The sequence below is a fragment of the Oncorhynchus clarkii genome, chromosome 6, assembly GCF_045791955.1.
Source record: "Oncorhynchus clarkii lewisi isolate Uvic-CL-2024 chromosome 6, UVic_Ocla_1.0, whole genome shotgun sequence".
Classification (NCBI taxonomy): domain Eukaryota; kingdom Metazoa; phylum Chordata; class Actinopteri; order Salmoniformes; family Salmonidae; genus Oncorhynchus; species Oncorhynchus clarkii.
The window spans coordinates 54,926,042-54,953,930 of NC_092152.1; the positions used below are offsets into that span (position 1 = coordinate 54,926,042).

Sequence of the window (27,889 nt, forward strand, 5' to 3'; positions counted from 1 at the left end):
TACACAGTACTAAAGCAACCTTTATTTGGAGAAACGGCAGACAAAACAGCTAATGTATCATTTTCCACCCATTCCTTCCTTCTCTTTTACTCATGTTCTCTCCAGACTTCAACCATTCCTACTTTAGTGGATCCCTGTCAAATCCACAAGTCATCTCTCCCCGTCCTTGCACTGAAATGATCTGGCCACCCCCATCCTCCCTCTCTTCCATAACTTATGCCTTTCTGACCAGTCCCTTTGCTCGTCATCTTCGTTATGGTTGACAGGCCATTTTGTTTATCCAAGCACCTGTGAAGAATTGAGGTGGCCCGTCTGGGATCAGATTTTAAAAAACAACAAAAGTGTCAACTCATTTGAAGTTAAGGACAGTCATGCAAACACCTTTTTATTTATAAGTATTTACAGAGCCCTAGCCACCCCTCCCCCAGTTCCCTCCCTCCACCCCACCGTAATGGCCGGGTTCTGGGTAGGAGGGGCTAGTGGATCCTTGTCAGCTCCTCCACAATCTTTATGACCTCGTCCACGGTGGCCTCGCGCTTCATGCCGCTGCCGTCGTCAATCTGAAACGCAGAAGGGGGTGTTATGTCAGCTCACTGTTCCAGCAGTTTGGATTGGCCCGCACAGCTGTGGTACCTTTATTAAGTGTCACTGCAGTCCAAAAAGTGTGAGCAAGCTAGTGTGTGAGAGCGAGTGAATGAGTGTGTGTAGCGGTGTGAGAGCATGTATGTGTGTGCTTCAGAGAGCGTGCATGTGTGTTGGTACCTGTAGCGTGCTGACCACCTCCTGCATCTTGGCGCGGCCCAGGTCCAGGAAGCTCTCGATGAGGTCCCCGTCGATGAAGCCCGTGGCCTGCTCAGTCTTACGCTCTGTATGGAAGGACCTCCAGGTGCCACCAAGTCAAGGAAGACAAACACACACCTACACACATACCCCTACAGCAAAGTCACTCCTCTTACAGGGGACTCTGTCCTTTTGAGGACTGGAAGCTGCATTTACTCATAGAATGTTCACTAAAATATGAGCACATGTTACCCCATTTTCTCTCCAAATTACAATCTTTGGCTCATCGCTGCAACTCCCAAATGGGCTCGGGAGAGATGAATGTTAAGTCATGCATCCTCCAAAACATGACCTGCCTGGCTATCACACTGCTCGCTTAAACCGTAAGTCAGCTGCACCAATGGGTCGGAGGAAACGCTGTTCGACGGATGACCGAAGTCTGCTTGCATGTGCCGGCCCTGCCACAAGGAGTCACTACAGCGCGACGAGTCATGGAAAGCCCCCCTGCCAACACCCCCTACCGCGGACATCTCCTAGCCAATGGCTCCCGGTCAAGGCCGGCTGTGACACAGCCTGGGATCGAACCTTTTGACCACTGCGCCACTCAGGACTGCCTGGTATTGTGACGCAATAATTTCCATGGTAATGTAGATTCAATTTATGTTAACCGATGTGGTTCATGCAATTGGAATGTATTTTTTCTAATGTCAGTTGAATCAGCAAATCACAGCACATATTGATGGGTAGACTTCCTGCTTTGCGCCTCGCAATGGACCCAAATCCACCCATTATGCCATCATTGACTTGTATTGGGACACCCGTTCTAGTCATTCTATTTTTATGGCAGCACATGCAGTCAGGAGTGGAGGAGGTTATTACAGTGACCGCGGTCATTTGGCTGGCCAATTACCGTTATGCAAAATTCCATGAGTCACAAGCGTATTGATTCTTCCCTGTGACTCCCCCTGTAATCAACCACCATCTTATATGGGTGACAGGCAGACAGGCACTACGTGTCAACTTCAGGTCGCCGCTTCATTCACATGACATGGTAAAACACAGCATCGTTCATTCATATACGGGCTAGGCAACCATTACCCTTCTGACAGCCACGTCAAGGTAGTACCAAGTTTTGCCACCCGTGACAGTGATGCTCACCAGTTCTGAAAAGGCACTTTCAATGTGATACACAAGGGGCAGGTTTGTGTCCGCGTGAACCCCCCCCCCCCCCTCCACCCCACACCAAAAGGAAAGGATATAAGCTGTGCTCGATCTTGCCCACGCTCTTGATGACCTTGTTGAGTCGGTTCTGCAGGTCCAGCAGCAGGCTATACCAGCCCTCGGACAGAGAGGTCACAAGACCTAGAGACATAAGACAGATGGCTTGTCATTTATGGGAGAAAAGAAAAAGGAGAACCGAAATGGATGAGCTATGCAGAGCAGTATGCTCGCCACTCATACCTAGTGAAGGAGAAAAGATGAAAGCTGAGAGGGAATTTGAGTGTGGGTTGTCTGAGGGAAGGTGAAACAATTTTCTCTCTCCAATTTGTGCCTTCCGAACATGATGTCCACGAACACAAATGTGTTGTGCAGCTTTTTGCAAGGGGACTAATACATTTTCACTACTTTAAAAAGAGCCTGTATATATTTTTGCTTCATTGCTCATTAGCAGTCAACCCGGGAATTACCAGAGGTGCTTACTCAGAGAAAGGGTTCTCTTACCAGGAAAAGCTTTCAGCAGAATTGTGAAGGCGCCTCAGTGAAATAATAGTAATGGCAGAACTCACTGAACATTCAAAGCATCATTCCCCTTTCTTTATTAACACAGCTACGAAATAAATGGAGAAAGGAAGGTGACTTTGATTTTGGACAGTCACTTGGAAATGACTTTCATCCCCTCTCCACTGCTCCCCACCTCTCACATGTAGTTGAGGCAAATCTGTAGGGCAGACCGCTACACTAACAGTACATAGCCTAAAAAAAAAAAAGACACGAGGGCATTCGGGACCTTGAAACCGGCATCAGTACTAGTTCAGTAGGCACCAGAAAAACAACATTTTGAAACCCAAGTGCTGCTACAGAAACAAGAACACAGATCTCGCTCTTGCGGTCATAAAATGTTTTGTGCTACTGCATGCTCTACGACCCTGGCGTGTATTCATTACCGCAAACAAACCATAGAAAAACATTTTGCAACAGAAAAAAAAATACAAGTTTCTTATTTTGACAAATTCAGGTTAGGCCCTCCCTGTTTCGTCTCATTTGGTTTCTAGTGAATACACCCCTGGCGTGTGGCAGTGGGGGCCATTACCGATCATGCCGTTGACGGTGCCAAAGAGAACGGAGCCCTGCGTGGGGGTGGAGCTCTCGCCCAGGTTCTGCAGCACCAGTGACCCATGGGAGAAGACGTTGACAAACTCCCCCAGGTGGAACACGCCCACCTCCTGTAGGTGTTGTCGCTCCTCGTCTGTAGTGGCCGCGCTGCCAAGGGAGAGAGGAAGGGAGAGAGCTCAACTTCTATTTTTGGTCCAAATTATTTAATGCTTTGGCAATGTATACCCATTTATTTAGTTCTAAAAAAGGCTACATTTCAGAGATGGCACAAAAAGTTTATTTTTGATTCTAATCATTGTACCTATTTATTTATACATTTCTGCTTTGGAAATGTGTGCCCATTTATTATAATTGAGAGAAAGTGGCAGGGATAAAACGAACGACACAGAGGCAGGTAGAAAAAGATAACTGGGAAAAGCAATAGATGTAGATGACAGGTAATGAGTAAGAAAAAACAAGCGCGTGAGGGAAGAGTTAGTGAGAAATAAGAAAGGTACAGTGATAGAATGCAAATTTGATGACTGAAGACAAAAGAGCACAGGAGGAAGGACGAGAAGAGAGAAACGGTGGCATCAACAAACATCAGAGAGAAGGATAAAGGTCAACGGGAATTCAGTGATCATGGATGATTAAGTCGACGGCTTATGGAGGACGGCGGTCAGAGTGCGAGGACATGTCTAGGCCGGGCTCCATCTCATTTAGTCCTTCAGAGATTCTATGCATACTATTTATTTGCCTCCTTCCAAGGTGAGAGGATTCTAGAAAGAGGTCAGATTCCACCTCACCTGTCTTTTTGACAAACAAAGAGGTTGAAGGCATTCTCCGCCCCCAGGAAGTTGTCATCGTCCAGGATCTCCACAGCACTCATCCAGTTGGGATTGAAGTCACGGGCGATCTGAGAAGAGTGACAGGGGAAAAGCAGGCGTATCACCAGTGGCTCAAATCCATTCAATAAACTTTATTAAGCCAAGAGGTGCAATTATTGATAAACAATGGTTCCAATTCATTACTCAAGGTTTTATTAATTGGAAGTGTTTGGTGTTGAATCCTCCTCGATATAGCCCATGAGAAATGAGTGCGACAAAATAAAATTTTCTATATTCTATATTTTGGAGAATGCTGTATTCCAAGGGGGAACCACCCATGATGAAAAAACCTGTATATGAACAAATCGTCATTTAGACCTTATAAAGTCTACACCCTCCTCCTTGAAGTGTGGCACTGAGCACATCCCCCATCCTCTTAGGGGAAAAGGGTGGAGAATTGGAACACTGGCAGGGCCTCTCTTAGTATCATTCCTTACCTCCTCAAAGTTGCCCTCCATGGGTTTATAGGCCAGCAGCAGTACAGACCTCATCAGGTCTCCCACCAGGATGAAGTCTCCTTTGGTCTTTAGGTAGAGTGCCATGATGTTGTTGTAGTGGTTACACTCTGTCCTCAGCTCCTTCTCGGCGGTCCACTCGTACAGACGCACCTGGGGCGGGCGCACATTGATGATGCGTTGATATTGACACACACAATTGTTGAGGGGCTTTGGAGTAACAAGGACTTGAAAGCACCCAGGTTGTTTTTTTTGTAGGAGACATGTTTATCACGCAATTACAAGAAATACTCCCGTCAATGTTCCTTCCGATTCCAACGTTCCATTTGAAAGAACACTACTGGATAAAGTTAAAATCAACTCAATTCTCTGTAGTTCAAGTTTATCCCTAACACTCATTCCGTATGGTTGGGAGTCTGATAACTACAGTTTCACTGTGGCAGTCATTATGGCCAGTACGGTCCATTGTAGAGGAAGCACTGAATTTGACAAGGCAGCAACAAAGGTTTTCTTTTAAACAAATTTTAAAGTCAGGATTGAGAAATAAGACAGCCTGCGGAATGTCTCCTTACATTTATTTTTTATGCCAAGTACCATGGGGCGAAAGTACCCGACTCTCTTAAATCAAATATTCCCGTAGTGATGCATTAACGGCAATGGAGAGACAAAAGTGAGTTTTAATTTAAGTGGATGTAAAAAAATAAAAAATAAATCTACTTTTTAAACCAAAAGTACTCACTGTGCTGTTGATGCTGGCCAGTAGTTTGCCATTGAACTCCACCATGGAGTAGACGGCTCCCTTCACCTCCTTCTCTGCAACCGTCTGCAGCTTACCTACGCAGAAGAAGAGAAATAACACCGTCTGGGTCAGGGCTGGTGTTACAGTAGCCTGAAATCCAAACTGATATGTTTAATTTAACCATTTGTTTCACTGTGAAAGAATGGTGAAACCCAGCTTAAATGGTTTGGATTCCAGGCAGTACTTTTAAACAAATGGTGAATTGCAGCACACCAGTTTGGTTTTCAGGCTAGTGTTACAGCTCCCTGATACAGTATTCACAGCATCTGTTCACTCGGGAGTCATTCATCTTCACGACTGAGATGATTATCGATAGGAAGGTGCTATCAGACACTGTCAAGGGAGGAAGAGGCATGGAAAGGTGAGCGAGAAAGAGAGATACAAAGATGAGGGGAAGAAAGAGACAGTAGAAGAAAGTGTGAGAAAGAGTGCGAGCAAAAAAACAGGAAGATATGAAAGAGGGGGGTGGAAAAAAAAACAGGAGAAGAATGAAGGGAAAGAGTGAGCGAGGACAATGAGAATGGAAGAAAACGTTTGTCCTAACCGTCAGTGTAGTGGAAGACGATGATGCGGCCTTGCTTGGGCTCCGCCTCCTCTGGGTAGACCATCGCTGTGCCAACGATAAAGTAGACCGCGGGGTCCCTGCCCAGGCGGCAGGACACCATGCTGAGGGCGTACTCACTCTGGAGGAACTGGTGGGCGTGGAGCACTGTGAGGATGAACACACATGAAAAATCACGGTATTGAGGACAAATCACCACAAAAAGGTACGATTTTTGTGTACTCCTCAAGAGTACAACCATCAGCTTACCAATCACCACTAACAGATCACATTAATTCACTTCAAATTGACAAATATTATCCTTAATCAAGACGGTTTTAAGGGGGAACTTACCTTCGAAGGTGTGTTGGTCGACCACCAGGAGGCTGTGCACCTCCACCTCCTCCCCGAAGGAGGTCTCGTGTGGGGAGGTGCTGCTGGGGAACAGCTTACTGGAGCTCACACTGCTAGACAGAGCCTGGGGAGAGGTAGGGAGAGGGGGAGATATGGAAACCCAGACTATGAACCACCACAAGGCTAGGGGAAAAGTGTTCTTGTAAATAATATTTTTCTCCTTTCTTATCTTTAGTCATTATGTGCATTAAACCTAGACTAAACTAAGTCATCTGGACACCTTGTCAGCAAAGCGATGTGCATCACTAGCATTCAAGCCATTCCCCCCCCCCCCCCCCCAGAAAACATAATTGCACTAAATGTGCTAAATAAAATACAGTAACTCTAGATGCTGATGCTTTAGCTCATATAGAGCGAAGGTTACAGATATTTCCTGACAAAACACGCAGTTGCACTTAAGTCACGATGCATCATGAAAACCGTTGAATACGGGAAACAAGGCTCGGGGCCCCATATTCAAAAGGTCTTGATCAGCACTCCTATTCTGAGAATACTTATGAATACGGGCACAGAATAGGAGATCCTGGCAGTGGTACAGTGAAATACCAGATGGTGTGCAGCTACCTGAGTGCTCGCGCTGGGGCGCACCGCTGCAGTGGTCCCACTGGCGTCCTGCATCTCCACGCGGCTGGACAGCACCCCGAAACACTGAGACACTTCCTGGTAACAGATTCTCCTGAGAGAGGGAGGGAGCGAGAAGGGAGAATAAAGTGGAGAGATTGAAGGGGGGAGTGAGAGAGTGAGAAAGAGGAAAGAGTAAAAAGAAACAAATAAATGGAAATAAATAAATGTGTCGCACTTGATTTTACCGGAGGGTAAATCCATTGGGTAGATATACTTCTACTCTGTTGAACTATTTCTACTGGTGTTGTTCCCTCTTACCTGGGAGACTCGTAGAGGGGAACTGTGCGAATGTGGAGCTTCTGGATCTCGTCGATGGTCCCGATGGTGAGAGTGCTGTTGTTGGCCAGAGCCAGACTGTCAAAGACACAGAAACACAGGTTACAACCACACCCCAACAACAGATAAGTTGCATATTATTTCGAGCTTTGTAATCATTCATGTCCTTTCTTCAGAGTCCTTGAATGAGGAAAAATAACCACAACGGACTTCTTAGTCTCCTCTTGCACTGGTCTGAAAAAACAGGACAGGTGACGGGGGGGGGGGGGGTTCCGTTTAAACCTGTTAAAATCGTCTCACATCAGTCCAAATGGAGAAGACGTGCTAAGGATGCCACTTTGGACTATTGAGACGCGCGTGACTGACTAACCTGTCGGGGTAGCCCTCGGAGTTGAGCGGACACATGTAGTTGACCTCCTTGAGGTTGACATTGGAGAAGACCAGCTTGTGGTTGGAGGAGTAGATGACGGTGGGCCGGTCGGAGCAGGCAAACACGTTGGAGGTGGACAGGGAGCGGAAGGTCCTCAGCACCGTGGGCTGGGTGCCCAAAGTCACCTTCTTACGCTCGCTCAGCACTCCTGTTGGCAACACAACAGGGTCAATGCCAACAGTTTAACAATAAGTTTGCCAACCTGCCAGGATTAAGCGCCCCTTCAATTCATTCTATTCAGGAGATACGCGGCAATTCCAATCCAAAACCTTTTCCATTTTCAATATACACTGAGTGTCAATATCATTAGGTACACCTGCTCTTACCATGACATACACTGACCAGATGAATCACCTGTTAAATCAGCGTACATGAAGGGGATTGTGTATTTGTGCCATTAAAATGGTGAATGGGGCCGACAAAATATTTCAGTGCCTTTGAATGGGTTATGGCAGTAGGTGCCAGGCACACCGGCTTGAGTGTGTCAAGAACAGAAACACTGCAGAGTTTTTCACACTCAACAGTTTCCTGTGTGTATCAAGAATGGACATCCAGCCAACTTGACAACTGTGGGAAGCATTGGAGTCAACCTGGGCGAGCATCCCTATGGAACGCTTTCTACACCTTGTAGTCCCGACCAATTGAGGGCATAAGGGGCTGCAACTCTATATGGAATGTTTATTCAAATGTGACTCAATCAAAAGGCAACAGCAGTATGTGTTGCTCCAGCAGCCTGACCTGTAGTCAGGTCCAGGCCGAAGTAGAAGAGCGCTCCGTCTCCCAGGGCACACAGCAGGTAGTAGCCGCCCTCGAACGTCGTCATCAGGATGGAGCGCGGGATAATTTCTACACACACACACACACACACACACAGACAGAGACACACACAAACGCGGCAAATGTGTGAAAAGCTTTGGAATAGCAGCAGAACTCCACTGTCAAAACAACTCTATTATTCATCCCCCGAGGTGCAATTAAGAAAAGTATTGACAGCTAGGTCACATAACAGCTTCCACATGGTTGTGCAACATTGCAAATGGATCTAGGATGTGTGGAAGCAGCAAGAGTGCTTCTGTCCCTTAGGATTCCCTCCACTTTCATGGACAAGTTACACAGGCTTTGAATAGGAGGGGTTTATAAACACATCCAAAAATAATGATAACAGGAGGATGGACACAAAGAGAATGTCCAATACAGATTTTTTTTGCAGCTTCCAATCATATTTTTTAAAATAACAATGTTTGATTTTACAGAAGCTTTACTAAAAGAACACGTTGGGCTGCAGCCTCCAATTACAGTTTGTTCTGATACTCAACTAAAGACTAAACTAATATTTTCACTGACAGACTCCAAACAAACACTTTGTCAGTGCTTATATACATTTTACCTGCTAAATAGTTGCATTTATAAAAATGTTGCCGATTAATTAGTCACCGTATACAAAACCTTGAACCGAGTACTCGTGCCCATCCCCGGCGGAAATTAGCTTTTTCTCAAAGTTACACAGACTTACCTGGATACACAAAGGTTCAAATCAGTTGCTCCATCTATCCATCCAGCCATCCCACCTGGACTATCCCTTTAGTACACTTGACTCTCCACCCCCTCTCACCTCCTCCGAGCATCTCCTTGTGCAGGGCGGTGAAGCAGGGCAGCTTGAGGACCCGTGCCGATATGTCCGTCCACAGGCCCACGGCGCAGAGGGGCGACTCTCCACCCTCCCCCAGGGGCGTGATGTCTAGGCAGGCCACCTCATGCTCCATTTCCACCGTGCTGAGGGGGGACAGACAGAACGGCATGAGATTGGATAAATGTTTTATTAAATTATATATAACTTTTTTTTTTTTAAATACTAAAAACTATAGAACACATTTGATACATATGTATTGCGTTTTTACTCCTAATATGAACAACTTAACAGACGCACAAAAACAATGACTACACCTCACCTGCCCAGACTGGCATGCTCACACCCCCATCCTTAGTGTCTGCATTATCGTTTGCCACAGCGCCTTAAATTCTCCCAATTTGTTTTTCCTCGGTCGCCCATGCCATTTCAATAACAAATCATTGGATACTTCCATTGTGTTAATGATGACGGACTGATTGATTTACGTGTTTAGTATAGGTATTTTTCAAGATGAGTGAAGAGAATCCTCCAACCGACTGGGTATGTCACTACACCCCAATATGGGAATTGGATTTATAAAGTGCATTTAAAAGGTACTCAAAGCACTTTATGTTGTGTAGCCAAGATTTACTTAATTGATATATGTTTTGCCCCAGTGTGTTGGTACAGCCCACTCTCAAAAAGGCACAGCTTTTGCTACAGCTGAGCATCAACAGTCACTTAAACAGTGTTTACTGAACCAGACCACATTAGTAGAACGTTCCTTGAAGAGCAGTGTAAGACAAGCTCAGGCATGGTGATGGCCTGTAGAGCTGACTCCAACTGGGTTCAAAGTGGTGTGTGTATGTGTGCATTCGGAAAGTATTCAGACCCCTTCACTTTTCCCACATCATGCTACATTACAACCTTATTCTAAAATGGATCAAATGGTTTGTTTCCCCTCAACCAATCTACAAATAATACCCTATAATGACAAAGCAAAAACAGGTTTTTAGAAATGTTGGCAAATTTATCATTTAAAAAAAACTGAAATATCACATTTACATAAGTATTCAGACCCTTTACGCAGTACTTTGTTGAAGCACCTTTGGCAGGGATTACAGTCTCGAGTCTTCTTGGGTATGACACCACAAGCTTGGCACACGTGTATTTGGGGAGTTTCTCCCATTTTTCTCAGCACATCCTCTCAAGCCCTGTCAAGTTGGGTGGGGAGCGTCGCTGCACAGCTATTTTCAGGCCTCTCCAGAGATGTTCGATCTGGTTCAAGTCTAGGCTCTGGCAAGGCCACTCAAGGACATTGAGACTTGTCCTGAAGCCACTCCTGTGTTGTCTTGGCTGTGCGCTTAGGATCGTTGTCCTGTTGGAAGGTGAACATTCGCCCCAGCCTAAGGTCCTGAGCACTCTGGAGCAGGTTTTAATCAAGGATCTTTCCCTCGATCCTGACTAGCCTCCCAGTCCCTGCCGCTGAAAAAAATACCCACAGCATATGCTGCCATGTGTGAATGTTCCTGAGTGGCCAAGTTAGTTGACTTAAATTCACTTAATTTATGGCAAGACCTGAACATTTTTGTCTAACAACCAATCTGACAGAGCTTGAATAATTTAGAAAATATTAAAACGGGTAGATGTTTCTCAATCCAGGTATGCAAAGCTCTTAGAGACTTACCCAGACAAACTCACAGCTATAATCATTGTCAAGGTGCTTCTACAAACTATCGACTCAGGGGTGTAAATTACTTTTACTTACTTATAGTTCATTTTCAATAAATTATACAAAAAATGTTTTTACTGTCATTATGGGGTATTGTGTGTCAATTTACACACAATATCCCATAAATTGTATCCATTTTAAATTCCGGCTGTAACACAACAAAATGTGGAATAAGTCAAGTGGTATGAATACTTTCTGAAGGAACTGTGTTTGTCATTTCTTCTGTTGATTTAACTTGTATTCATACTTAAAGCTACAATTAAATTCAAGTCTCAGGTGGTGTTTAACAACACTGTAAATAAAGTTGAACTGGATTTGAGTTGCGTGTACCTGATCTGTTTGAGTTCCCCAGAGAGGATCTGGAGATAGTAGAGGGCGCGGCCCACGGCCAGCACCACCTGGGAGGAGTTACATGCAGCCACGCTGATGTTCCGGCCCAGCGGCTCCTTCCACTCAGACACCAGGGCCTTGCTGTCCTGCATTACCAGACGCACACCGCCCGACGTGATCTGAATCACACACACAGTGCATAAATATATTGGCACCGTCGCACGATTCACTGTTTGAACACTTTGTGTTCACATGTGTATTTGTTTGATTCACAACTGCACATACAAATACATTTAGTTTAAGGCAAGTGATTCTTCTTCATGTGCAATTTATCTCACCTGTTGTAAGTGCCAGGTGCCCACCGGATAAAAACAACCATTAAACATCAGTTTTGCAGAGGAAAAGATATTCTCCATTGACAAAGTGCAAGTGTGTGTGTGCATGTGTATGGCACAGGTGTGTGTGTCTGCGTGGCAGACGCACATGATGGCGCAGTGACTGTCTGATGAGGATGGATAGAAGCAGTCTACAGTCTTCAAAACTGGATAACAATTGCTTTATTTGCCTCAAAATAGAACAATAATTATTTTTTGTCACCTCTCTCATAAAGCTGTGATTGAAAGTCTACAGCCTCAGCTATTCTCATTATTGAAAGCCACTAACTTTAGGACAACACCTTCATAGGCTTGAATATTTGGGAAATAAGCTACTGTTCATCACTAACCATATCTTGAAGCTATTACGATAGGCCTAAGAGGAGGATAGGTTATTGGCCATTTGGTTTTCAACCTCACATGGAGGGATTTTTACAGCCAGCATGGATCCCCAAATCCAGATGTGCAAAGCTGATAGACATACCCCAGATGACTTAAAGCTTTAAATCCCCGCCAAAGGTGCTTCTATGAAGTAATGACTCAGGTGGGTGAATACTTACAGAAATATCTAATTTACATATTGAATTTTCAATAAATTTGCCCCAAAAATGTTTTCACTGTCATTATGGGGTATTGTCTGTAGCTGGTTGAGAAAAACAATCCATTTTGAATTCAGGCTCTAACAACAAAATGTGGAATAAGTTTAAATATTTTCTGAAGGCACTGTGTATGTATTGTGATTCAATACTGATTTTATTGCAATTCGATGTTCCAAACATATTGCTCATCATATGTCTGCCGCAGAGGGATAAGAGAGCCATGAGAAACATTTAAATCAGTCATGGAAATAAATTAGTTTTGGTGCAGGTCCAGCCAATTAGCGCAAACATATTGCAATAGTCAAAACTATACCACATAACGTGAAAAATAATATCCCAATATGCAACTATAGATTTTTTCCCTCATCACTAGTGTGTGTGCGCGTTTGTGTATACCTGGATGAGCTGCTGGTGGGCAACGTTGCCACAGTAGAAGGTCTGCAGGTTGTCCACAAAGCCAGGCAACTCAGTCTCCTCTACCTCCTCCCCGCTTAGCATCAGCACCCTGAGGAAACACGGAACGACTTATATACTTAAAAAGATAAACGCCACATGTAAAAAGTGTTGGTACCATGTTTCATGAGGTGAAATAAAAGATCCCTGAAATGTTTAATATGCACAATAAGCTTATTTCGCCCAAATGTGCACAAATTTGGAGCGTTCACCAGAGCTACTGCCAGATAAATGTATGTTAATTTCTCTACCATAAGCCGCCTCCGTAATTTTAGCGAAGGCCCAACAGGCCTCACAACTGCAGACTACGTGTAACGACACCAGCCCAGGACCTGCACATCAGGCTTCTTCACCTGCGGGATAGTCTGAGAGGAGCAACCCTGACAGCTGATAAACCTGTGGGTTTGCGCAACAGAACAATTTCTGCACAAACTGTCAGAAACCGTCTTAGGGAAGCTGATCTGCGTGTTTGTCGTCCTCACCAGGGTCTTGACCTGACTGCAGTTGGGTGTCGTAACAGACTTCAGTGGGCAATGCTCACCTTCGATGGCCACTGGCTTGCTGGAGACGTGAGCTCTTCACGGATTAATCCTGGTTTCAACTGTACCGGGCAGATGGCAGACAGCGTGTATGGCAACGTGTTGGAAAGCTGTTTGCCGATGTCAACTTTATGAACAGAGTGCCCCATGGTGGCGGTGGGGTTATGATATGGACATGCATAAACTACGGACAAGGAACACAATTGCATTTTATCGATGGCAATTTGAATGCACAGAGATACCTTGCCACGATCCTGAGGCCCATTGTCATGCCATTCCAGGGCTTGACATTAACTTTTTTTTTGTCACTTGTCCTTTGGACAAGTAGGACATATTTTTTACTTGTTGAAAAGCTGAAGTCACTTACACCAACAACAACAAAAAAAGGCCCAGAATACCATTGGTTAAAAGGGTGACTGAAAATAAGTGAAGTACATAGGAGGGATCTGAAATAATTTTCTGCGCTTGTCCATAGACAATGTTATCCTTCCCTAGCAGCCACCCAAAATAACATACAAAAAAAAGTACAACACAAAAGTGACTGCTACGCATTTGGCTGGCATGCTACAGGAGGGACGAGAGGAATCACGACATTGATCGTTATACAACGCTGTAGTATATTTAGTGGCCTCAAATCTTTTCGAAAAGCTTATTCCACTCTGGGGGAGCTGTGGCACGAAAGAGACGTGTAATTAGCTCAGGCCGGTCTGTGCCCGAAGCTCACAGATGGCGCAAGTCAAAGTGCATCGCTGGCTGTGCGGTTTTGTGCCGAGTTGTAAATCATCACGGGCTGCAGCGCAACTCTGCTGTCCTCAACTTGATAATTATAAACTTATTCCCATTTTTTCCCCTTATCCTTCGCTCTTATTAGGCCTAAGCTACTATACGTGTTGTAGTAGGCTGCACATTGCTAGAATAAGTTGGAAGAGGGCATCGGCCAACTAGCCATTTCTTTCATTAACATTCCTCAGCTGTAGCCTATGTTCTTTGAGTCCTCATTTTATTTCTTCATCTTGGTATTGTTTGTTCAATGTCACTTCTTGTGGCCTAAAATACATCATTCAAAATAAATCTGTGAATGAGAATAGCATAGACTCCAATTTTGAGGCAAATGGTGGTCACACCAGATACTGACTAATCTTCTGATCCACGTTGCTACTTTTTTTTTTTTAAGGCATCTGTGACTAACAGATGCATATCTGTATTCCCAGTCATGTGAAATCCAAGGCCTAAAATATTGATCTCAATTGACTGATTAACTTATATCAACTGTAACGCAGTAAAATCTTAGAAATTGTTGCATGTTGCATTTATATTTTTGTTCAGTGAAAATAGGCAACGTACATTGTAAAAAAAAGGCTGGCCCTCCCAAATGATTGACATGCCTGAAAGCCAATCAGATTGACTTTTCCAACCAATAAGGATGCTTGGACGCAATGCAGGGCACTGCCCTCGACACCTCAAGTTATTAAGTGTTTACATGCTGTTGCAAGAAGGAAGTGCTGAGCAACTGTTCACATGCTGTTTCCTAACTAAGTGTTGTGTGCGTCCATTGCAATAAGTGTAGTATCATTATTATTATTGCTACAAGTGTGTTTATTGAGTGCGTCTAGCATACTCAATATTGTATTAGCATTGTTTATATTATATGCATGCTACAGCTGCAATATGTTTATATCTTCAATGTGTATAGCCTTGTGTTGTGTAGTAGCTAGTACCATTCTACAGATTCTAGAAGTTCCCAGAATGTTCAAGCGCTTTCTGTGCACCAGCACAGGCGCAGTAGCCCTAAATTAAGATCTCAGCCAGGCCAGCTATAAGGCTACACGGCCTTAGGCCTTCTACATATATCTCTCTGGCAGTGTATATTCTTTAATGATGTCTAGATGCTATACTATGGGATTCATTCATATGTTTATATTATACCACAGTTTGCTCATCTGCTTATTGTTATATTACATATGTACAGTTCTTAGTAAATTCAAATGATTGTATTGTTTCCCTTTTTAGAACCACACAAAAAATATAAAATAACTTTAAAAATGGAATCATCTATGCCCATGTTTGCGTGTGGTGGTGACCAAGTGTTGAGTATGGGCCTCAACATCATGTTCTGACCAGACAGCAATGTAGTGGGCAGATATTAGTGAATTAGTTTAAGTGTAATAGCAGGTGAGGAGAGCCAGCTGGTTGTTTATTCATGGTCCTAGTTTTCGCTGGATTTAGTGACCAACAGTTTTTTCATGCATTTGATCATTTCAACCTTTGTAAACTTGTCTCGTTACAAAGGGGGTGTAAAAATCTATCCATGTCAACAATGTCTGACTCTGAAATTAAATAAATATTTTATTTTATCTGTCTATTCTCCCTTTTGTTATATGTGTCAAATCAATAACTCGTCATATAAACAAGGTACTGTGTGAGGCATTAGGAAAGACTTCACCAGACTGAACAGGGAAACGATTGTATTGTGGTCAAAACGTGCAGAACCTTTCTATAAGGCCACCACTGGCTGTCTCACCTTGTCTGGCCCACGAAAGACAGGACCAGCATATCGTCTGTCTCTCTCCCAGCCTCTGAGCGAAGGGGCCACAAACCTGGGAGGACAACAAAAAATATGGAGGAAAATAAACATCAAGTGTTCAACAGAACTAGAAAACAAGCAGCATTATTAGCTAGGTGGTGTATCATTAGGACAAACGGAAAATGTTTCAAAGTGTACAGAAAACAAAAATGAGCTTCTGATTTGGACAACTATTGGATTAAGAGTCCAGGTAGTCCCTCACGGTTTTAGTCTGTTGTCTTCCATTTCAGTGCCTAGTGAACAGGACCCTGAACTAGAAAGGAGTCAACGCTGTAGCTTGATTGATCCGTGCCCACAGTCCTGGTGGGCCAGGGCAGTTTCTCAAGGTTTTCGTTCTCTATCTGGGCCTCATTGATTGGCCAAGTAAACAATGTGCTTCTCATCAGCGTGTTCATGAGTATGTGGCCGATGCCTGGGACCATCATTTTTTTTTTTAAACGACAATATTTTTTTTTAGAAAACAGCAATAATTAGACAGATGCAAACAATAGAGACAATCCCACTGAAGCCCCATTTCCATTGGCACTTTGAAGTCAACCCAGGTTGGGCTGGCCTTGGTGGGTTAGCTCAAATTGCATTTCCACTGCCTTCAGAAATTACGACATGTTGCTAGGCAGCCAATATGTGACTGCAGCTGGCATCGCTAATATTGCTAGCTAGCAAGATGAAGAATTTAATTCACCCTCACCATGTTGTAACTAACATTATCCCATACACCCGCCAGTGCCAGCCAGACTCAGAGCCAAGTATTTAGCTTGCTGAAGTTAGCTAGGTAGCTAAACAGGCTAGCCTCTTAGAATGTAGATGTCTACCTAATTAGACACCCAAAAGTAACTGCTATTCATGTGTAATTACATGATTCTGACAAGCCAAAACATGATATATTTGGACAGATGACACCTGGGATAGTATGAGGAAATTATCAGAAGATACAAGCACACACAAAAGACATGTTTCTGTTTGAAAGTAATATTTCATTGACAAGCTACAAGATAATTATTGATGTGTCCCTAAACCTCTCCAAAGTGGCATATATCTGTAAATTAGGTAATTCCAATGCTATTACATATTCAATTCCTAAAATTGGTATTTGTTCAGTATACATTTTTTTTTTTTACCATATCAATCTCACTCAAACATTGTGCTGGTGTTATGGGGTATCTAGGGTACATTCAAGTGTCCTTTCAACTCCTCCAAAGTGTCTGAATGTGGTAATTGCACTGTTTTTGCACACCGGATGTGCTTAAAAGTTATTGTTCCCTATAAAAACGAAATTTCTATAACACCAATCTTTCTCAAACATTGTGGTGGTGTTGGGGGGGACATGCAGGGGATATCCAAAGTAGAGGTCGACCGATTAATCGGAATGCCTGATTAATTAGGGCCGTTTTCAAAACAATAGGAAATCTGTATTTTGGGGTGCCGATTTCCAATTATTTTTTACATTTAAATTTTATTTTCATCTTTTATTTAACTAGACAAGTCAGTTAAGAACACATTCTTATTTTCAATGACTGCCTAGGAACTGTGGGTTAACTGCCTTGTTCAGGGGCAGAACGACAGATTTTCACATTGTCAGCTCAGGGGTTCCAAACTTGCAATAGCACAGTTAACTAGTCCAACACTCTAACCATTGCACTCCACGAGTAATCTGCCTGTTACGCAAATGCAGTAGAAGCCAAGGTAAATTGCTAGCTAGCATTAAACTTATCTTATAAAAAACAATCAATCATAATCACTAGTTATAACTCCTAAACCAGGTTAGCAGGCAATATTAACCAGGTGAAATTGTCACTTATCTTGCGTTCATTGCATGCAGAGTCAGGGTATATGCAACAGTTTGGGCCGCCTGGCTCATAGCGAACTAATTTGCCAGAATTTTACATAATTATGACATAGATTGAAGGTTGTGCAATGTAACAAGAATATTTAGACTTAGGGATGCCACCGTTAGATAAAATACCGAACGGTTCCGATTTCACTGAAATAATAAACCTTTTGTTTTCGAAATGATCGTTTCCGGATTCGACCATATTAATGACCTAAGGCTCATATTTCTGTGTGTTATTATGTTATAATTAAGTATGGGCCTGCTGCTGACTAAGCAGCAGCAGGCCCGTAATCATTCATTCAAACAGCACTTTAGTGCGTTTTGCCAGCAGCTCTTCGCAAGCACAGCGCTGTTTATGACTTCAAGCCTATCAGCCGGTGTAACCAATGTGAAATGGCTAGCTAGTTAGCTGGGTGTGCGCTAATACTGTTTCAAGCTTCACTCGCTTTTAGATTTGGAGTAGTTATTCCCCTTGCGCTGCAAGGGCCGCGGCTTTTGTAGAGTGATGGGTAACGATGCTTCGAGTGTGGCTGTTGTCGATGTGTTCCTGGTTCGAGCCCAGGTATGGGGCGAGGAGGGGGATGGAAGCTATACTGTTACACTGGCAATACTATAGTGCCTATAAGAACATCCAATAGTCAAAGGTATATGAAATACAAATGGTATAGAGAGAAATAGTCCTATAAATACTATATTAACTACAACCTAAAACCTCTTACCTTGGAATATTGAAGTCTCATGTTAAAAGGAACCACCAACTTTCATATGTTCTCATGTTCTGAGCAAGGAACTTAAACGTTCGCTTTTTTACATGGCACATATTACTTTCTTCTCCCACACTTTGTTTTTGCATTATTTAAACCAAATTGAAGATGTTTCATTATTTATTTGAGGCTAAATTGATTTTATTGATGTTTTATATTAAGTTAAAATAAGTTGTAATTGTCATTATTACAAAAATATATATATAAAATAAAATAATTTAAAAAAAATAATAATAAAAAAAAAAATTTAAAAAAAATTGGCCGATTAATCGGTATTGGCTTTTTTGGTCCTAATAATCGGTATCGGCGTTGAAAAATCATAATCGGTCGACCTCTAATCCAAAGCTTTATAATATTTTTCAAGCGCAAAGATAATCACTCGGGGGACATTCGACGTTGCCATTATGTCATACATCATCAGATAACATTGGCAATAGGCTATATTTGTTCCTCCCAACCTAAGAATTAACGTAGCTATAGCTCAAAAACAGACCAAATCGAAGCTTACCTTGTAAAATGATTGCAAAACATTGTGTACATTTTTTTTTTTAAGTGTGACTCTGGGCTAGTGATCAATAACAGAAGGTTACATGCAGACAAATAAGACATCCTCATGATCTGTGGAGGCCCAGCTTTCGGTGTGAATCAACGTATTCAGTGTTAATTATGTTTACGCTTCACAACGCTAACCGGAACATAGGTAGCAGCCATCTTGAAATCAGGTTATCGGCTCAGTCTGCCCTTACACATCCGTATGCCCATATATGGTAGTAAATCACACCCATTATTTTAAGAAACAGATCAATAGCCAAGATATTCAGCTTTGGCCTCCCGGGTGGCGCAGTGGTTAAGGGCGCTTGGTGCGGCTTGGTTGGGTTGTGTATCGGAGGACGCATGACCTTCGTCTCTCCCGAGCCCGTAAGGGAGTTGTAGCTATGAGACAAGATAGTGGCTACTAAAAAAACAATTGAATACCACGAAATTGGGGAGAAAAGGGGGGTAAAAAACTAAAAGATACAGCTGCAGCCTTTGCAGATAGGGGCTACTGTTCTCATACCAGACTGAATTGAATAAAAAAAATATAATATGGGGACGTTACACTTAAGAGGCTAGCTTAATTCCTACCTTGCTTGCATTGGCTATTAGCTAGCTAACCAAGCAAACCAGAGAGCATTCAATACGACCTGGTCAGCAAAAATTCCTGCTAGCTGATGTTAGCTTCAACTGATTTGCAAGCAAATGCTTTAGCTAGCTAGCATTCTAGGGCTGAGTGTTCTTATAAAAGTTTTTGTAGTACAAAAATGTATGAAGGATCCAGGTATTGTGCTAACTCGTGTCATGTCTGACTACTGCAGTACTGCTTGTCCATGGGCAAACTAACAGCAACAAGCCCATACAAGCTAGCTAAATGTTGTGTCAGCATCCAGCAGTGATCAGCTTGGCGGTTGTAAAGTAATGGTGTCAACATCCTGGATTCTAATTGAGCCGGCACCAGTTGTGAAACTGGGCTGCGCTGGCCTGGGTTTCCCTCCACCCAGCTCGAATTTGAGAATTTCATTCAAGGCAGCTTGAATTTGGCCCTAGTGTATCAGAGGTAGAGAAACTACCATATATTGCGTATACTAATCCAACTCCTTCAGATCTGTCTAGGGGGATAAGGGCTAGGGGTCGATTTGGGTATTGGTCCAGAGAAAGCAGCATCCTCCTTTTTTCCAAGGGCCCAGAAGCCCATCTACTGACCTTTGATCCCTGGCAGGTCGATGCTGGCGTGTTCGTGGATCCCAATGCCATTCCGGATGATCCTGAGGGAGCCCTCCTTAAACGCTCCAGAACAGGTGACCAGCTGGCCCTGTCCCTGTCTCTCCAGGTCCACTACACACATGTCCACGATGGGCCCCAGGTTGGTGAAGGTCTCCATCACCGCCACGTACGACCCTGAGTCGTTACTGTCCACATTGAGCTGGAAAGGGGGGTGACAACTCTAGATAAACAACAAGTGGACTATTGATGTCCACCGCCCAGCACAGAAAAAATTGTGAGGCATGCTTATCCGTTCTTAAACTCTTCAATTTCAAAGCTGGTTTGTACCTTTCATTACTGAGTAATGGCAATCTTCCCCTTGGTTGCCTACAAGTGCTATACAACTCTACCATGCTCAAAAAGCACCTTGTAAAACCAGTTCTGTTTTTTTTTCTAATTTGTCTTTGTTAAAATCAACACTTTTCCAGGGGTTACATTCATCGAGGTATTTTCTATGTGACCGGTCCAAACTTACCTTGACCAACTGGGAGTCGCCCAGTCTGGAACCAACAAACACCACACCGTTGTCTAGGTAGGTCAAGCACTCTGCAATGGACGTCTGCAAGGGAGGGAGGGAGGGTCGCACACAGACATTACTCTTCATTACTCTTCACCTCTATCTACACATTTAATTTAAAAAAATTTTTACAAAAGGAGTTGTTTAATCTAACTGCTTAACTCAGCAAAAAAAGAAATGTCCTCTCACTGTCAACTGCGTTTACTTTCAGCAAACTTAACAGGCCTACAAGCCCTCAGTCCAGCCTCTCAGCCTATTGCGGACAGTCTGAGTACTGATGGAGGGATTGTGCGTTCCTGGTGTAACTCGGGCAGTTGTTGTTGCCATCCTGTACAGCAGGTGTGATGTTCGGATGTACCGATCCTTGTTACACGTGGTCTGCCACTGCGAGGACGATCAGCTGTCCGTCCCTTCTCCCTGTCGCCCTGTCTTAGGCATCTCACAGTACGGACATTGCAATTTATTTCCCTGGCCACATCTGCAGTCCTCATGCCTCCTTGCAGCATGCCTAAGGCACGTTAACACAGATGAGCAGGGACCCTGGGCATCTTTCTTTTGGTGTTTTTCAAAGTCAGCAGGAAGGCCTCTTTAGTGTTCTAAGTTTTCATAACTGACCTTAATTGCCTACTGTCTGTTACTGTCTCAATGACTGTTCCACAGGTGCATGTCCATTAATTGTTTATGGTTCATTGAACAAGCATGGGAAACAGTGTTTAAACCCTTTTACAATGAAGCTCTGAAGTTATTTGGATTTTTACGAATTATCTTCGAAAGACAGGGTCCTGAAAAGGGGTGGTTTCTTTTTTGCATGGAATTGTATTTGTTGCTTTTTTAAACTAATTTTCTTTCAAATCTTTACAGGAAAATGCCACGGGCACTATCTGATGTGTGGAGACATTTCACTACAGCTAGTATAGAAGGAAAAGCTGTGTACATTTGCAAATACTGTGCCAAATCAAATGTGAAGAACGCAAAAAAATGCAGAATCATCTGGCCAAGTGCATAAAGTTCCCACAGTGCTCACAACAAGCAACCTCTGACAAAAGTCCTTCCACTTCTATTTGAGTTAAAAATGATGAACCTGACACCTTATTGATAGCAACAGCTCACGGTCCTCCTGGAATCAGAAGTTTTTTTTTATTCAATGGAGGAACATAGTCAGAGAAATGCTGATGAATGTCTTGCTCGAGCCGTGTACGCAACTGGTTCACCTTGGATGCTCACAAGAAATGTGTATTGGAAGAGATTTCTGAATGTTCTTTGCCCAGCATACACCCCTCCAACCAGACATGCTTTATCTACTCATTTGCTGGATGCAGAGTTCAACAGAGTTAAAGTGAAGGTCAAGCAAATCAGAGAAGGCAGACTGTATTGCAATCATCTCTGATAGGTGGTCGAATATTCATGGGCAAGGAATAATTAACTACATCATCTCCACACCTCAACCAGTGTTCTACAAGAGCAGACAAGGGACAACAGACACACCGGTCTCTACATTGCAGGTAAGCTGAAGGCAGTCATCAACGACCTTGGACCACAGAAGGTACTTGCACTGGCGACAGACAATTCTGCGAACATGAAGGCTGCTTGGTCTAAAGTGGAGGAGTCGTACCCTCACATCACGCCCATTGGCTGTGCTGCTCATGCATTGAATCTGCTCCTCAAGGACATCATGGCACTGAAAACAATGGATACACTCTACAAGAGAGCCAAGGAAATGGTTAGGTATGTGAAGGGTCATCAAGTTATAGCAGCAATCTACCTCACCAAGCAAAGCGAGAAGAATAAGAGCACCACATTGAAGCTGCCCAGCAACACCCGTTGGGGTGGTGTTGTCATCATGTTTGACAGTCTCCTGGAAGGGAAGGAGTTGCTCCAAGAAATTGCCATATCACAGTCTGCCGATATGGACAGCCCCATCAAGAGGATGCTCCTGGATGATGTATTTTGGGAGAGAGTGGTAAGCAGCCTGAAACCTAGAGCAGTAGCCATTGCACGGATTGAGGGAGACAATGCCATCCTGTCTGATGTTCAGACTCTTCTTGCAGATGTAAGAGAAGGAATCTGTACTGCCCTGCCCATTGCACTGTTGCTCCAAGAAGAGGAAACTGCAGTTGTGAAATACATCAAAAAGCGTGAAGACTACTGTCTGAAGCCCATACATGCGTTGCTGGCAAGAACATCCTGTCTGGTGCAGAGATCAACAAGGCCTATGGTGTCATCACTACCACATCTCACCACCTTGGCCTGGATGAGGGCAAGGTTCTTGGCAGTCTGGCAAAGTACACTTCCAAGCAAGGGCTTTGGAATGAAGATGCAATATGGCAGTCGTGCCAACATATCTCATCAACCACCTGGTGGAAGGGACTTTGTGGATCTGTGGATCTGAGGCTCTTTCCCATTGCCTGCATCCGCCTCTAAATCCCACCAACATCAGCCGCCTTAGAGCGCAACTGTCCTTGTTTGGGAACACACACACCAAAGCACGCAACATGCTGACCAATACAAGTGTTAAAAAATTGGTGGCCATCCGGGCAAATTTGAGGCTTTTTGAGCCTGACAACGAGCCATCCTGAGGCCTCAGAGTCTGATGTTCAAGAGGAGGACATTGAGGCGGTCCAGGGAGAAGACATGGAAGCCTGAGAGGAAGACAACCAAAGCTTTAGTTTTTAGACTATAATTTTACAGATGTATGTTGAAAACGTTTTTGGGAGATGTGATGGATCATTGGGGATCATTCCCTTTCTTTTGTTGTTCAATAAAATCATCCCATGTGAAAAGTCAACTAATTTAATTAAAAAATTAAATTCGTAACTAAATGGTTTTGTTAATATTGGAAGGACTTAATAATTTGCAATTATGTCTTCTTGTGATAAGGTAAAAGGTGTATGTTTCTGCCTCCATACAATATGGTAAATATATCCAAAGCAAAAATATCTACACTTAAATGGTATTAATATTCATTTGTATATATTTCCATTAATTCCCATATATATTCCCACAGAAGGTTACCACCTTTGAATATTCCCCAAAATGTGCAACCCTACTCTTCAGCCCATCTCATATTATGAACTTACAAAAAGGGCCTGGTGTACACTCACATATTTTTTTACAATACACTGAAGGATAATTCTGCCATTGAGACTCAGTTGTGTAATGTGAATATCAAAGAGGAAAGAAGCAGAGAAAAGGGAAAGAGAGTTCAAAAGGGACATCACTGAAAGCAAGATACGAGACGACTGAGCCAGATAAAAAAAAGAAGAGATCAGAGGGAGACAGAAAAAGCAAGAGAGACATCAGAGAGAGCAAGAGAGAAGGCTTTCTACGGAGAGAAGAACAAAAGACAGAAGTTGAGATGAAATGAGAGACCACACAAAAGAGAAAACAACCAGAAACAAGAGAGACAGCAGGCCTACAACACATACCTCTCCGAGCAGCTCGACACGGAGGTCCTTGAGCACCACGGCCCCGTCCATCAGCTCCTCCTTCTCCAGCAGCAGCATAAACAGGCGGCCCTCCATGTCCCCCAGCAGGTAGCGCGAGCCGTTGGGGTCCACGCGGTTGTGACATACGATGGTACTTTGCTGTTGGGGGCGGGACAGAGGTGGTGTATGAGGGGAGTGTCCCTCTGTTCTATGTAAAGTGCTTTGAGCATCTGGAGAAGTGCAGCACTATATCCAATTTATCATTGCTATCAAACTGCATGATGCTGGAAAAGAGTTGAAAGCCTCTGCAGTGTTGATTTACGTTGATCTTACCTTGATGGTGGGAGGCGCAATGGCCAAGTATTTATCCCCGTTGTGGTAGGTGATGGATTCTTGTCCAATGATTATAGCGCCTCCAAATGGTTCTGGGACTGAAATAGACAAATACATAAAGCACCACGTAAATCAACCAACAAGGGAATCACATTCAAATACACTATAAGAAGAAGTAGAAAAAGCAGAAGAGGACCCTTGGGCGCTGCAGTTCCAGTGGAAATTATCTTTAAACACTAATCTAAGAGTTTTGAACATCAGAATGAAGTAAATCACATGAGCATTGGACCAGGGCCCGACGATCATTGTCTAACCCTGCCTGGATTCTCTCTCTCCTCACCTGGGATGACCATAGAAGCCTCAGCCTCCACGTTCTCCTGTTTCCACGGCCCCTTGTTGAACTCCTTCTCCCTCAGCGACACCTCATAGGTCTTCACATGCCGTCCCTGAGGGTCCTACAGCACACAAACACAGAAACAAATCAGACTGACACACTCGCAGATATTCACGCAACATTTCTGTTAACTAAAGCACACATTCCCCCTTTCACCGGACATGCACTACTGTCTCATATACACATCCTCTCTGACTACCCAATATTCTTTCAAACAGCATCATATTCCTAATCTTGCATTTTCTCAACTCCTCCCCAACCACCCCCTCAAAACACAACCACTCCAACATTGTACCCCTTTCATCCACCACTTCCTACCCGTTCCTCCCCCCACCCTATTTTACCTCCACCCCTCCCTACCTGATAGATGAAGCAGACTGTGGGCGCCTGACAGCCGTACAGGAAGTGGACGTCGATGACCTGCAGCTCCTCCAGGCGGATGTTGAAGGCCTTGAGTTCTCGGTTCTCCCGGTCCAACGGAATCACCTTGAATAGGCCGTCGTACAGCCGCAGGCCGATCATGCGGCACTCAGGGTCTACAATGCCAATGATGCCTGTCTCCGAGGGACGCCCGATGCGGTCCTATGCAAAAATAAATAAGTTGGTCAAGTAAGAGGAGTTTCACAGCATCCTATTGTTTCAGTCTGCAGAATATTCCCGTTGTAGTTTTGCAGAACATATACCTTGATCTCCATCAACAGCTCAAAGACACTAGCTACGCTCATATTTAATTTTATCCTACCTGCACGTTGCCGTGGGCGCGGGTGATGATGTCGATGCTCTCCCCGTTCTGTTTGTACTCCAGGATGCAAGCGTTGTATTTGGCCGTGAGAATGAACAGCAGATCCTTGCTTTCGCCCTGCAATCAAAACAGACAAAAAGTTCCTCTCCATTTGAAGCCAGTAAAAACATATGTCTGACGTTCAATTTCGGCATTAGTTTACAACTTGTATGGCAGTTACAGAAAGAAACCTGGGTCTTCTTAAGAGGGGCACACCGTAGTGGAACCTTTTGCAACATTAAACATAATTCTGTGTTCTTATTGGGATCACGAGTGGCACAGCGGTCTAAGACACTGCATCTCAGTGCTTGAGGCGTCACTACAGACACTATGGTTAAAATCCAGGCTGTATCACTACCGGCCGTGAATGGGAGTCCCATAGGGCGGCGCACAATTGGCCCAGCGTTGTCTGGGTTTGACCGGTGTAGGCCGTCATTGTAAATAAGAATTTGTTCTTAACTGACTTGCCTAGTTAAATAAAGGTTAAATAAAAAAAATGAATAAAAGTTCATGTAGTACCTCCTTGTTTCAAAATGTTTTCTCTCTACTGAATGTGACCCAGCTTTGAAATGACTATCATGCACACACAAACATACAGGTAGTAGTAGACTCACCTTTGGCCTGAAGAGCTCCATGACAGCAATCTTGCCGTACATGCCCACCTCTTTGACGGGCCGGAGCCCTTCCGCTGTGACCACATAGATCTCCAGGCGTGTGTTTTTGGCTATGAGCAGATTCAGGTCCTCTGCAGAAGTAAAGTGGCCTGGGGAAGAGAGGGTGGTCTAGTCAGTCGGACTAACTTTTTCTAAGAGCTAAATTAGTAGTTATTGGAGTGCCTTCCAGCTTTCTGTATGACTAGCAGATATACATTTTTTATTTAACTAGGCAAGTCGGCTAGTGTGTGATCGGCTATGAAGAGCCAGCTGACATTTACTCCTGAGGTGCTGACTTGCTGCACCCTCGACAACTACTGTGATTATCATTATTATTTGACCATGCCGGTCATTTATGAACATTTAAACATCTTGGCCATGTTCTGTTATAATCTCCACCCGGCACAGCCAGAAGAGGACTGGCCACCCCTCATAGCCTGGTTCCTCTATAGGTTTCTTCCTAGGTTTTGGCCTTTCTAGTGAGTTTTTCCTAGCCACCGTGCTTCTACACCTGCATTGCTTGCTGTTTGGGGTTTTAGGCTGGGTTTCTGTACAGCACTTTGAGATATCAGCTGATGTACGAAGGGCTATATAAATAAATCTGATATGATTTTGATTTGAAGTGTAGGCAATATTTTTTTTTCCCAATCTCCTTCCTGTATATTGAAAATGCTAATTTCTTGAGTTCAAGTATTTGTTTTTCTATGTACTAGCAATACAACTGGCCTACTTTTCTAGCTAAGCAGATCATTTTTACTCAAAATATAAACTAAGGTGACAACACTGCATACATAGACAGTGTGATTTTAAAATTAACAACATGAATGCCTTAAATTAAGTGATTTTTAATCACACGTGATTTTAACCTAAACAGTAATACATTGAATCGTTTGCCAGCTATCGCCAACATATTTGCAATCAAAGAAATGCAGGCAGTTAAAGGCTAAGTACATGTCCTTACATTCGTAACTACGCAGGCTGTCCATGACTATAACGTTATAAATGTGCCAATGTATTATTTAGGTGGACATATTAACTGGCACTGCAGTGGCCTGCCTGCTACCTGTGTAATTTTGCTACACTGAAGCTCCAAACCTGTCTGAGATTCTTGGCCAACTGATAAACAAGAAGGTAATAGTAATCCAAACAAATTGACATCGGACAGCTGAAGATAGCTAGCATTAGCTTCAAAACATCCTGGCTGCGCAGGAGCACACACTGGCTCGTGACATTTTGTGTTCACTTGATTGACAATCGATTGCTAGCTATATGATATCAGTCGAGCGAAACCACATGTCCAATGCAGTGCATGGTTAATAAAACAACTTTGAACAAAGCCTTTATCAATGGACTTGATCAACTTGCTGGCGAAACAATATCAAGGGGCCTGCAGGTGCCTGTAGCTTGGCTTCTCGCGCGGGAGCTTAGCGTGCTAGTGGATGAGGTCGCTACGACATGTTGGTGCGCGAGCTAACAAGAATAACATAATTACCGGTGATGCAGGCATTGACTGCCGTCGGTTTCTGCGCTGTTACCACGTAATTATAAGACATGGCGTTCAAAGACAGAATAAGAACACCAGCGAAATCGTATCAGTTCTTCACAAGTGTTGAAACCATGGATATAAATAATTTTTAAAAACAAGCGGAAGT

General features: G+C 43.6%; 1 protein-coding gene and 1 non-coding gene across 2 annotated transcripts; both read right to left on the reverse strand.

The window, feature by feature from the left end:
- Nucleotides 1-27,889, reverse strand: LOC139411295 (DNA damage-binding protein 1-like). Its single transcript, XM_071157411.1, has 26 exons — nt 27,730-27,889; nt 26,199-26,347; nt 25,546-25,662; nt 25,164-25,385; nt 24,750-24,864; nt 24,410-24,507; nt 24,077-24,235; nt 20,610-20,693; nt 20,075-20,294; nt 15,677-15,752; nt 12,560-12,668; nt 11,191-11,369; nt 9,132-9,292; nt 8,258-8,365; nt 7,460-7,667; nt 7,072-7,167; nt 6,754-6,865; nt 6,130-6,253; nt 5,779-5,943; nt 5,175-5,269; nt 4,418-4,588; nt 3,900-4,009; nt 3,092-3,261; nt 2,040-2,142; nt 763-886; nt 1-560 (listed from the first exon to the last, which is right to left on the reverse strand). The coding sequence occupies exons 1-26, from the start codon at nt 27,788-27,790 to the stop codon at nt 477-479; spliced, it is 3,420 nt and encodes a 1,139-aa protein (XP_071013512.1). The 5' UTR covers nt 27,791-27,889; the 3' UTR covers nt 1-476.
- LOC139412514 (small nucleolar RNA SNORA5) lies at nt 4,799-4,934 on the reverse strand. The gene has a single exon (XR_011634706.1). It is a non-coding gene; the product is annotated as a small nucleolar RNA SNORA5 (small nucleolar RNA).

Bases quoted from the DNA above. Each gene is read 5' to 3' on its own strand.
- LOC139411295 (XM_071157411.1), bottom strand. From the start codon at position 27,790: ATGTCTTATAATTACGTGGTAACAGCGCAGAAACCGACGGCAGTCAAT. The intron at 25,386-25,545 runs GTAGGATAAAAT...ATTTTTGCATAG, and splicing joins GCGCCCACGGCAACGTGCAG to GACCGCATCGGGCGTCCCTC. The intron at 4,589-5,174 runs GTGAGTACTTTT...CGCCCGCCCCAG, and splicing joins TGGCCAGCATCAACAGCACA to GTGCGTCTGTACGAGTGGAC.